The sequence below is a fragment of the Lonchura striata genome, chromosome 13 (genome assembly GCF_046129695.1).
Source record: "Lonchura striata isolate bLonStr1 chromosome 13, bLonStr1.mat, whole genome shotgun sequence".
Lineage (NCBI taxonomy): Eukaryota > Metazoa > Chordata > Aves > Passeriformes > Estrildidae > Lonchura > Lonchura striata.
In genome coordinates this window covers 22,457,474-22,468,425 of record NC_134615.1, presented here as the reverse complement: position 1 = coordinate 22,468,425, position 10,952 = coordinate 22,457,474, and the positions used below count along the sequence as shown (strand labels likewise).

The 10,952-nt window shown below is 66.2% G+C and overlaps 1 protein-coding gene across 1 annotated transcript; it reads right to left on the bottom strand.

Annotated features, from left to right (window-relative positions):
* Positions 1-982: 982 nt before the first annotated feature.
* Positions 983-5,733, bottom strand: CDT1 (chromatin licensing and DNA replication factor 1). Its single transcript, XM_031505899.2, has 10 exons — positions 5,371-5,733; positions 4,866-5,006; positions 4,600-4,790; positions 4,209-4,403; positions 3,973-4,118; positions 3,624-3,727; positions 3,249-3,437; positions 2,684-2,818; positions 2,397-2,598; positions 983-1,742 (listed from the first exon to the last, which is right to left on the bottom strand). Exons 1-10 carry the CDS (start codon positions 5,731-5,733, stop codon positions 1,579-1,581), a joined length of 1,830 nt encoding a protein of 609 aa, XP_031361759.2. The 3' UTR covers positions 983-1,578.
* Positions 5,734-10,952: the final 5,219 nt, after the last annotated feature.

Here is a 10,952-nt window from a genome sequence, read left to right as displayed (position 1 = left end):
GGTCCCTGCTGCGGGGGAGAGGGGAAACATCAATTCCACCCCAAGGAGCCGTGGAAAGCAGCTGCGAGCTGGGAAGTGGCGCCAGCCCTGCCCGTGCCAGCAGGTGACATCAGTGCCAGCAGGTGACATCAGGGAACGTGGGGACGGTGCCTGGGCTGCCAGCAGCCCCTGATGTCATTGCCTTGGAGAAACCAGGCTGGGCAGGAGCAGCTTCCAGGTGGGAGAAGGGTTTTGTCCTGAGGAGCAGAACGGGAGCTCCATGGGATGTGAGCGTGGCTGCCAGGCTGCTGCTTCCAGCTCCTCTCCAGTCCTGCTCCTTCCCCGAGCATGGCTGAGAGCCCAGCCTGCTCCAGCAGCCCCCAGCCTCACCCAGGAGCCCCCCAGCCTCACCCAGCAGCCCCCCAGCCTCACACCCAGCCCTGGGTTGGGTTTAATCCCTTCTCCCTGGAAACAGGGCACGCTCCTGCCAGCAGGGCCGGGCAAGCACGGGCCTGGAGGAGGAGGAGGAGGAGGAAGGCCTCTTGCTCCCACAGGAAATGCTGTGGGATCTCAGATGCTGCCAAGACTCCAGCCCAGCACTTTTAAGGTGGGGAGTCTGCCCAGGAGCAGCAGGGGATGAAAGGATGGAGGCCCTGTTCCCAGCAGGTCCCTGAGGAGCTCCAGCCAGGCTCAGGAGCAGTGTGAGGTGTGTGTGACACAGGCAGCTCCCACCCCTGCCCTGCCCAGCACCTCTGCAGCCATCCTCACCCTCTTTGTCCCTCTTCCCAAGCCACTTCAGCTCGAGTGGCTTTGGGATTTCCCCTGGGAGAAAAAACCCTGTCAGCCCTGCCTGCCCCAGCCCCATCTACAAAAGCTGCATTCAGCTCCTGCAAGCCCACGCTCACTTTTTCCAGTGAGTCTTTCTCCAGGAGCTGGATGAGGACCCAGCCCTTCCCGGCGCCAATTGCCATGGAGAACCACGAGACAGCAGCGAGGACGAGCGCTGGGTTAACACAAGTCAACTATATTTAAAACATTTAATACAAATGTGTTTTGACAAGTCCTGTAGTTGTTTCCAGCGAGGACTGCAAGATGCTTTTAGATGCTTTTTCCCTCCCTTAAAAACAGAACGAGGCCCGAAGCTCCAGAAACATCCATTTGTGACTTTTTCTCTCACTCTTTCCTGCCCGTCACCCTCTCTGCCTTCACCCCACCAGGACCCAGTTAATGGAAGAAACCTCTGAAATTGGACCTTCAGGAGACCCCTCATGCATTGAACCTTCAGGAGAACCAGGAGAGGGAGAGGAAAAGGTTCCTCAGGTTAGGGTAGAACCAGGAGAGGGAGAGGAAAAGGTTCCTCAGGTCAGGGTCGCTTTCATCATCACCCCCAGGACACAGGATTGCTCAAGGACACGGGGACCTACAACCCTCACAGCTCCCACCACAGGAATTAGTTAAATTAGTTAAATGAAGGCACTTTGCCCTTTCTCAGCCATCCGAGGACGAGCCTCCCTCCAGCCCACCCCGAACCCAGAGCGCTGTCGGGATTTGCTACATTTTGAGGAGATTGCACAGAAAAAAACCCAACCCCGGAGGGGCTCAGAGGGCTCCAGCCTCCTTGGCCGCCTTGTGGAGCCTCTCGGTGACGAGGCCCAGGTCCTTCTCCTTGTCCAGCTTGACGTAGGTGTCCGTCCTGAGGGCGTGGATGCCCACCCAGTCGGGCAGCAGCTCCGCAAAGAGCCGCACGTGTTTCTCCATCTCACCTGTGGGTGGGAGCACCGGGGTCAGAGCTCAGGGACACCAAGGACTGGAGCTCGAGAGAACCCCTGGGATCAGAGCTCAGAGACAGCAGGGTCTGGAGCTCAGGAACACCAAGGATTGGAGCTCGGGAGCACCAGGAGCAGAGCTCGGGAACACCAGGATCAGAACTCAGGAACACCAAGGATTGGAGCTCGGGAGCACCAGGAGCAGAGCTTGGGAACACCAAGGATCGGAGCTCAGGAACACTGGGGTCTGGAGCTCGGAACACACCAGGATCAGAGTTCAGGAGCACTGCGGGTCAGAGCTTGGAAGAACCCCTGGGATCAGAGCTTGGGAACACCCTGGGATCAGAGCTCAGGAGCACCAGGATCAGAGCTCGGGAGCACCCCAGGATCAGAGCTCAGGAATACCGGGGATGGAGCTCAGGAGCACACTGGGATCGGAGCTCAGGAATAGCGGGATCAGAGCTCAGGAACACACCAGGATAGGAGCTCAGAAACACACTGGGATCAGAGCTCAGGAACACACCGGGATAGGAGCTCGGGAATACCGGGATCGGAGCTCGGGAATACCGGGATCGGAGCTCAGGAATACCGGGATCAGCTCTCAGCCCCCTCCTCCCGCAGAGACCCCCCTCCCAACCCCACAACCCCTACCGGGCGCCACCAGCTCGGGGCAGCTGTCGGCCAGGCGGGCGCAGAGCAGCTCCATGGCGAGCGCCGGCTTCTTCTCGGCCACGAAGACGCTGCGCAGGACGCGCGCCATGGCCGGCAGCCGCGCCAGCCGCGCCGCCCGCCGCTCCTGCCGCGCGTCCCGCGTCAGCAGCGCCGCCAGCCGCGCCGCCTCCTTGGCCCGCACCTGCGAACACCGCCGCGCGTCCCTGAGGGGCCGGGCCGGGCACGGGCACTGCCCCCGGCCCCTGGCACAGGACGGGGAGACTCACCCGCTCCAGCAGCCCCTGGGACACCCCTCTGAGCGCGCCCGAGGTGCTGGCGGGGGCCGGGGATTTGGGAAGCGCCGGCTCCCCCGCGCTGGCTTCGGCCGTTCTGAGCGCCAGGTTGGCAAGAGCTTTTTCCATCTGCTCATGTGGAAGAGGGAGGAGGAGTTGGGTTGCAGTTCAAGCTGGAGGAAAGAGAAGTTTCCCCTCTTCTGCCGCCCCCGCCGTCACCCGGCAGCCCAAGTGATCCTGATCCATCCTGCCTGCACAGGGGAGTTTGGGGTGCTTGGTGGAATTGTGGAATGCTCTGAGCGGGAAGGGACCTGGAAGCTCTTCTCATTTGCAGCCCCCCGCCCTGGGCAGGGACACCTTCCACTATGCCGGATTGCTCCAAGTCCCATCCAACCAGCCCTTGGACCCTTCCAAGGATGGCACAGCCACAGCTTCTCTGGGCACCTGTGGCAGGAATTCCTTCCCACTATCCCACCTACCCCTGCCCTCGGGCAGTGGGAAGCCACCCACACCTTTCCAGAGGTGGCACAGACGGAGCCAGCCCCTGGCCCTGCCTCACCTTGGGGCTCAGCATGCCCCGGGCCGCGCTCAGCACCTCCTGCGCCGTGCTCAGCCTGTCCTCGCGCGGCGGCCGCGGCAGCTCCGCGGGGCTGATGTCCGGCACCTCGTCCACGTTGAAGCGGGGATGCCACCGGGTCAGCTTCTCCTCTGGCACCACCATGGGAGGGCTGAGGGCAGCCAGGAACGCCTGGAGAGGAGCGAGAGCTGTGTCACGGCACCAGGACACCGGAGCAGCCGCTGCCCCGCGCTCCCAGCACGGCTTGGTGACACAGGGAGCGAATTCAGAGGCCACCTCCAGGAGGAACCTCCGTGTCCCTCAGCCTGGGTGGCACCAGTGACAACCCCAGCGTAGGGGGTGCCAGGTGCCCCTCACCTTGTGGTGCTCCCTGACGATGTTCACCAGGTTGCGGTGGAATTCCCTCCGGCGCTCCAGCAGCCGCGACGCCGACAGGTGCGGGCGCCCATCCACCTTCTCCTCTGCCAGGAGGGACACGGGTGTCACCCACACAAACCATGGCAGCCTCGGGAAGGACGGGATCAGAGCCCTGCCACGGAGCCGAGTCACTGCCTGGACACTGTCCCTCCTGTCCCGAATTGTTTCCCACTTCCAACACGTTCAGAAGCTCCATTTAATGGAGCAAGCAAAGAGCATCCCTATAGATCCAGGGATCAGCCAGCACTAAGCGTACCCCAGCTCCCAGGCACCCCAAAACCATCCATACCTTCCCCCAGGACTGGCTCCAGTGTGAGCTGATACTCAGACTTCTTTCCGCCGCTGCTGAGGGTGGGGACGTTCTTCTCCTGGCGCAGCCGGTACGAGCTGGGGTACACAGCCTTGATCTGCCCCAAGTGCTGCTCCTCAAACTGCCTGCGACAGCACCACAGAGGTTGGGGACCCCCAGAGCTTCAGCTGGGACCCCAAACCGGGCTGCTGGGACCCCAAACCTGGCCAACTCACCTGCGCATCATGTCCTGCACGCCCTGCTTGACCTTGGCGAAGGTGACGGTCTCGGCGCGGTTGAAGAGCATCCCGGCGATGGTGTCCACGCTGCGGAACATCTCCGCCAGCACCCTGAACTTGTAGGGCAGCGTCAGCCCCGGGGGCAGGTCCTGGGCCAGGGTGTGGAAGCGCTGGTAGGCCGGGGGCTGCTGGCTGCAGGGAAGGACAGGACAGGCTCAGGGTGATGACACAGTGCCCAGCTGCCACCCCCAACCCCTTCTCTGAGGAGGTATGGAGGTCACGTCACCTTGGGACATGGGTGTCACAGCGCTCAGAGCCCCCACACCCTCACAAAACCACTTCAGGGCCGTGGCAGCCCCCTCAAATCCCTCCTGCAGCTGCTCCTCACCCGGTGTGGCCCTCGGGAGCTGCCGCCCCGGTGTCCCCGGCGGCCGCTCTCCTCTGCCGGGCGCGCAGCTCCAGCTGCCGCACGCGCTCCAGGCGGCTCCGCAGGTCCCCGCCGGTCCCGCTGGGGACAGAGGGGACGTGGCCCAGCGTCCTCATCCTCTGCAGGCGGCCCTGCAGCTCGGCCACGTCCTCCTGGGCAGGGAGGGGACACGGGGTCAGAGCGGGACACGCGGCACCGAAGCCACCCGCGCAGGGGTCAGCCCGTACCCGCTGCAGGCGCCGCGCCGGGCTGGGCTCTGGCCCCGTGTCCTGCCCACGGCCCGCGGGGGACACGGCCAGCTCCTGGGACAGCTCCTGGGCCAGGGGTGCCGGGGGTCCAGGAGCGGCCAGAGGCGAGGAGCTGGTGGCCTGCAAGAGAGAGGAGAGTCAGGGATTGTCCGGCGAACCCACCCGCCCCAACCCCTTCCCCTGTGCCCCCCAAAATCTTGCGCTGGGAGGGGGGAGCCACAGGGGGGTCTGCAATAGGGGCAGGGGGGATGAAGGGGGTGAGTTTTGGGGCCCGTGCACTTGGGACAGGGTTACGTCCCGGTGAGGGGAGGACTGTGAATGAGAAGGGGAGGCAAGTTCGGGGGTCCCGCACGGGGAAAAGGGGCCCAACACTGGCGGGACGGTTGTTTTATGGTTCCACACGCCCTCACCCTCCCCCATCCCATTTCAGGGCCGCATCCCAGAGGAAGCGAGCGGAGCATCCCCGACCCCACCACCTCCCTACCGCTCCCGGAGACCCCGGCTCCGCGTCCCGGGGCAGCTCCAGCCTCTTCCGCGCCGACTTCCCGCTCGGTTCCCCGAGCCGGGCCCCGACCGGCGACTCCGCTTCCATGTCCCGGCGGCTCCGCTTCCTGCCCGCCATGCCCCGCAGGGCCGGGCGGCCCCCGCGGGCCGGGGTGCGCGGCGAACCGGGCAGCGGCAGCGAGCGGGCGCTGAGCCCCGCCGGGACACCATCCTCCTCCTCCTCCCGGTGCACCGGGGCACCGGCGAGGGCGGCCTTGAGCAGGCGGCCGCCGCTGCGCTTGGCCGGGGCTCCGGTGGTCGCTTTTGTCTGGCTGAAGAAGTCGGTGAGGCGGAGCTGGGCCATGGCTGCGGTCCCGATCCTGATCCCGGTCCGGATCCCGGTCCTGGTCACGGTCCCGGTCCCGATCTGATCCCGGTCCCGATCTGATCCCGGTCCGGATCCCGGTCCTGGTCACGGTCCCGGTCCCGATCTGATCCCGGTCCGGATCCCGGTCCCGGTCCCGGTCCCGGTCCCGATCTCGATCCCGGTTTGGGTCCCGGTTTGGATCCCGGTTCCGGTCCCGATCGCGGTCCCGGCCCAGACCACGTGAGGCCGGTCCCGCGCGCTTCTCTCTTGGCGGGAGCCCGCGCGCCGAGGCCCCGCCCACCGGGGGGCGGGCAGCGGTCACGTGAGACGGGTTTGGCGCCACTCGGCTCTTAAAGGGGCCGCGCCCCCGGAACGGGGCTGCACGTGGGGGACCCGGGGGGGTTCCGGGGGGCTCCGGGGGCCTCCGGCCTTGCTGGGATGGAGGTTGCCCGCTCCGCCTGGACTAGTGGGGCAAAAGCCGGGAGTTTCTATCCGGAATGGTGCTGGGTGTCCCCCACACGTGGGGCCGAGCCCGGGCTGGCTTCCAGCCCCATGGATTCCCTCCGGGGTGCAGCCTTGGAACGAGGGGCTGCGGGAGCTCCTGCAGCGTCCCCCGCTCGCCTTTCCTGCCCCACGCCCCTCCCTGCTCCATTGGCAGTGCCCGGGGCTGGGAGAAGCCTCCGGCCCATCACTGGCAGGCCGGGCACTCAGGCCGTGCCCGCAGCACTTTACAGAGCCTGGCGAGTCTCCCCCATCCCTTGTAAAAGCTGAGCGAGGCTGGCAAAGCGCAGGGCTCTGGGCAGGGCAGGGCTCTGGGGTGCCATTCCCGGTGCCCATTTGCTTCCACAGCCTCGCTGCCTGCCTGCCTGCGGCTTTTCAGGCCTGGGCGGGAGCGAGAGCTGCTGCGGGCACCTGCAGCACCCTGTCCTGCATCCCTGCCTGCCAGGGTGCCAAGGGGTGCTGCCAGGGGTCATCCCCATACCCGGGGCTGGTCCCTGGGGTGGTGCCAGGGGTCATCCCCATACCCGGGGCTGGTCCCTGGGGTGGTGCCAGGGGTCATCCCCATACCCGGGGCTGGTCCCTGGGGTGGTGCCAGGGGTCATACCTGGGCCTTGTGGAGGTGGTGTTAATGCTGAGCTTCACGTCTGTGTAATGAGAAGTTATACACAAGAATTGTGAGTGTTCCATTTACACGAGAATTGCGTCTCATTTACAGAATTGTGAGTATCTCATTTACACGAGAATTGTGTCTCATTTACATCAGAATTGTGTTTAATTTACACGAGATTTGTGTTTCATTTACACCAGAATTGTGAGTGTCTCATTTCCACCAGAATTGTGTTTCATTTCCACCAGCGGCTCCCTCCGGATCCCAGGATGAGGGCGGATGCAGCTGAGTGCCTGTGATAAGGATGCTCCCACTGCTCCCACGAGGGGCTGTGCCCACTGAACCCATGGACACACATTTGGGAGCCATCGGGCCCATCCTGCCTTGGGGGTTATGCTGTGGGCACGGCTGCCTGCATGGCTGCACTTGGGCACAATTGGGGTGCAGAGAAGAGGCCCTGGAATTCTGGAGGGAGCCCAGAGGAGAGTGGGGAGCAGTGTGGCAGTGTGCCAGCTGGATGCCAGCTTATTCACCGTGATGGGAAAACAAGAAGTGCAGGGCAGCCAAGGAATGTGGAGATTTCATGGGCCGGTGGTGCCCAGCTCTGCCAGGTGTCACTGCCACACTGCCCGTGCCACCAGCTGTGCCTGGTGGGATCCACTGGGATTTGGGTTGGGATTGGGACTGAGACAGCCCAGCCCCAGATGTGACCCCACTCCAGGGCTCCCAGTTCCAGGGGGTGTGGGTCTGCATCTGGCTCTGCAGTGGGCACCGAGCTTGGGCAATGTGGGACTGTGGGGCCGGCTCCAGGGATCAGGGACCCAGCTCCAGGAACACGGGATGGTTCCATGGTGCCAGGGACACAGCACCCAGCTCCAGGAACACGGGATGGTTCCTGAGTGCCAGGGACACAGCACCCAGCTCCAGGAACACGGGATGGTTCCTGAGTGCCAGGGACACAGCACCCAGCTCCAGGACCACGGGATGGTTCCATGGTGCCAGGGACACAGCACCCAGCTCCAGGACCACGGGATGGTTCCCAGCTCTGCCAGGGACACAGCACCCAGCTCCAGGAACACGGGATGGTTCCCAGCTCTGCCAGGGGCACAGCACCCAGCTCCAGGACCACGGGATGGTTCCCTGGTGCCAGGGACACAGCACCCAGCTCCAGGAACACGGGATGGTTCCTGAGTGCCAGGGACACAGCACCCAGCTCCAGGACCACGGGATGGTTCCCAGCTCTGCCAGGGGCACAGCACCCAGCTCCAGGAACACGGGATGGTTCCCTGGTGCCAGGGGCACAGCACCCAGCTCCAGGTACACAGAATGATTCCTGGGTGCCAGGGACACAGCACCCAGCTCCAGGAACATGGGATGGTTCCATGGTGCCAGGGACACAGCACCCAGCTCCAGGAACACGGGATGGTTCCCAGCTCTGCCAGGGACACAGCACCCAGCTCCAGGACCACGGGATGGTTCCATGGTGCCAGGGACACAGCACCCAGCTCCAGGACCACGGGATGGTTCCTGAGTGCCAGGGACACAGCACCCAGCTCCAGGAACACGGGATGGTTCCCAGCCAGCTCCAGGACCACGGGATGGTTCCATGGTGCCAGGGACACAGCACCCAGCTCCAGGTACACAGAATGATTCCTGGGTGCCAGGGACACAGCACCCAGCCCCAGGTACACAGAATGATTCCTGGGTGCCAGGGACACAGCACCCAGCCCCAGGGCTGCCCATCATCTCCTGGGGGAGCCCTCCCAGCTCCCCATTCTTCGCAGCGCCTCTCAACCCTGCTATCAACAACAAACACCCAACAAAAACTAACTCTGCCTTTCACTTCATTTTCGGACGAAATAAACACGAGACACATCTGCTGATATTTCTTTCATTTTTTCCCCCTTTTTTCTTTTCCTTTTGAGTCGATATATTTTTTCCCCTGACCGCGGGGCTGCGGGGGCCCGTGTGAGCCCGGCCAGCTCGCGGCGGTGCCGGTGCCGGTGCCGGCGGGCGGCGCTGGGGCCGCGCCGGCCCCGCGGGCGGGGGGCGGGCGGTGCCGCTTTATAAAGCGGCGGGCGCGGGGCGGGGGCAGCGCCTCGGGAGCGCCGCGGCACCGGGCAGCGGCGTCGGCACCGGGGCCTGCCCAGCCCAGCCCAGCCCAGCCCCGGCGGGGCGGAACGGCTCGGAGCGGCTCGGGCCGGGCCCCCCCGGGCGGGATGAACCGGCGGGGGCTCTGCGCGGGGCTCTACTGGCTGCTGCTGCCGCTCGCCCTGCTCGCCGGTGAGTGCGGGGATCCCCCCTAAAGGTGACCCCGGTGCGGTGCCCGCCCGCGGAGTCGCCCCGGGGGTGTCCCGGTGGCTGCGGGGCGCGGGGTTCCCCCGGCACGTGGGGCCCGGGAAGCGCCGGGAAGCCGCGGGGCGAGCGGGTCCCTGCGCCAGGAAGCGGGGCTGGCATCCCGGGGGGGGGTCGGTGCTGCGGTCCCGAGATGCCGCCGGCTCCGCCCGTGGCCGAGCCTACTCGCGGGGAGCGCCGCCACTTTCTCCGGGCGGGACGGGGCGTGTGCGTGTCCCCGCTGTGCGGGCTGCAGGTGACCCAGCTGGGTCACAGCCCTGTCGCCACGGTTGCCCGGGCCGGGGTGGGCGATGCCCGGGCGGCAGCTGGCACCCGTCCTGTCGCCGTGCCCGGGGATGCAGAGTGCCCACCCCGGCCCCTGTGGCTCTGCGGTCCCCAGGCTGCCACCAGCCCGTTCCCAGCGCTGTCGGTCTTCGATGGCAGATGTGCCACCCACCGAGGCAACCGGCTGGCCACCGGCCTGGAAAATCCCCGTGTCCCGGGACGCGCAGGACAAGAATCGGCTCTTTGAAGCCCGCCTGCTCCGGAGCCTCTTCGGGGACGCTGCGTTTGCGTAAACGCGAAGGAAAAAGCTCTTTATGGCGAGGATCCTTCAAGGGGCTCCTTGTGCCGGGGCTGTTTGCCCCCGGGCTCGCAGCAGCCGTGCTGGGGGTTTGAGCCCCAGGACGCTCTGGCATGGCTTTTGGGGTGCCCCTAGAAGGACTTTTGGGAGACTGTCACCTGGAGAGAGAGAGAGAGAGAGGGACACGCTCCCGGCCGAGGGAGGCTGGTCCAGCCGAGCAGCCCCGTTCCCGGCTGTGTTTTGGGGAGCGGGGTTGGGTTTCGGGGTGCTGGCAGCGGGCAGAGCCTCGCTGGCGGAGGAAGTCGGTGCCTCTAGAAAAAGCTGCTTTTCCTTCTCTTCGCCGGGGCGGTGAGTCAGAGCATCGCGCAGGATGTCAGGAGGTTGATCACGACCCGGCCCCGAGCGGGGAGCGGCGGCTGCGCTGCCCGGCCCGGGGCAGCGGCGGGCCCGGGGCGCGGAGCTGCCGGCAGCGCCCATGGGTGCCCGCGGCGACACGTGGCCTCCGGGCCAGCCTCCCGCGGGGCCCTCCTGCCCCGAATCCTCCTGCTTCGGCCCCAAATCCTGCCGCCCTGCTTGGCTCTGCCCCCTTGCTCCGCCACGGGATATGCGGGGGCGCCGGTCCCCCGCGGCTGGGGACACCGGTGGCCTCGCTGTCCCCCCCTCCCCACGCTGGGCTTGTCGGTGGCTCGTTTAAATTTGGGGCCCGGCTTGGGCGGGGAGTCCGTCCTGCTCCGGTTGATTGGCGGGAGGTGGGGGGGTGACTCAGCAGCGCCCAGGGGTCTCGCAGGAGCAGCCGGGGGAAACTGAGGCACGGAGGGTGTGGCTCGTCCCCCTGCAGCTGGGCGGGAGGGTTTGCCCCGCGGCACGGGGCAGGGTTTGACCCGCCTGCGGCCCTTCCTTCCCCGCCGGTTCGGCTCTCCCCGAACGTCCGGAGGATGTTTGCTCGCGGCTCCCGGCCAGCTCGGGGCGAGTGGCGGCGCCGGGCTCGGGCCCCGTGGCCCGGGGCAGCCCCACGGCTGGCACAGCCCCGGGGGGGGTCCCGGGGCTGTGTGCCCACCTCGGCTCCGTCCTTCCTGCTGGGATTGCGGGGTGCTGTGGGGGGCACAGCACAGCCCCCACGAGGGGGGACCGGGCACCCCCAGCGCCGGTCGTGGCCACGCGGATCCGTGGCTCCGTGGGCAGGGGTGATGG

What these genes read in the sequence shown, in the direction of transcription:
- CDT1 (XM_031505899.2), bottom strand. Translation starts at nt 5,733, where the DNA reads ATGGCCCAGCTCCGCCTCACCGACTTCTTCAGCCAGACAAAAGCGACC. An exon ending in GGGGCATGCTGAGCCCCAAG is followed by an intron (nt 2,819 to 3,248) that starts GTGAGGCAGGGC and finishes CCACATGAGCAG; the next exon opens with ATGGAAAAAGCTCTTGCCAA. An exon ending in CCCCGAGCTGGTGGCGCCCG is followed by an intron (nt 1,743 to 2,396) that starts GTAGGGGTTGTG and finishes TCCCACCCACAG; the next exon opens with GTGAGATGGAGAAACACGTG.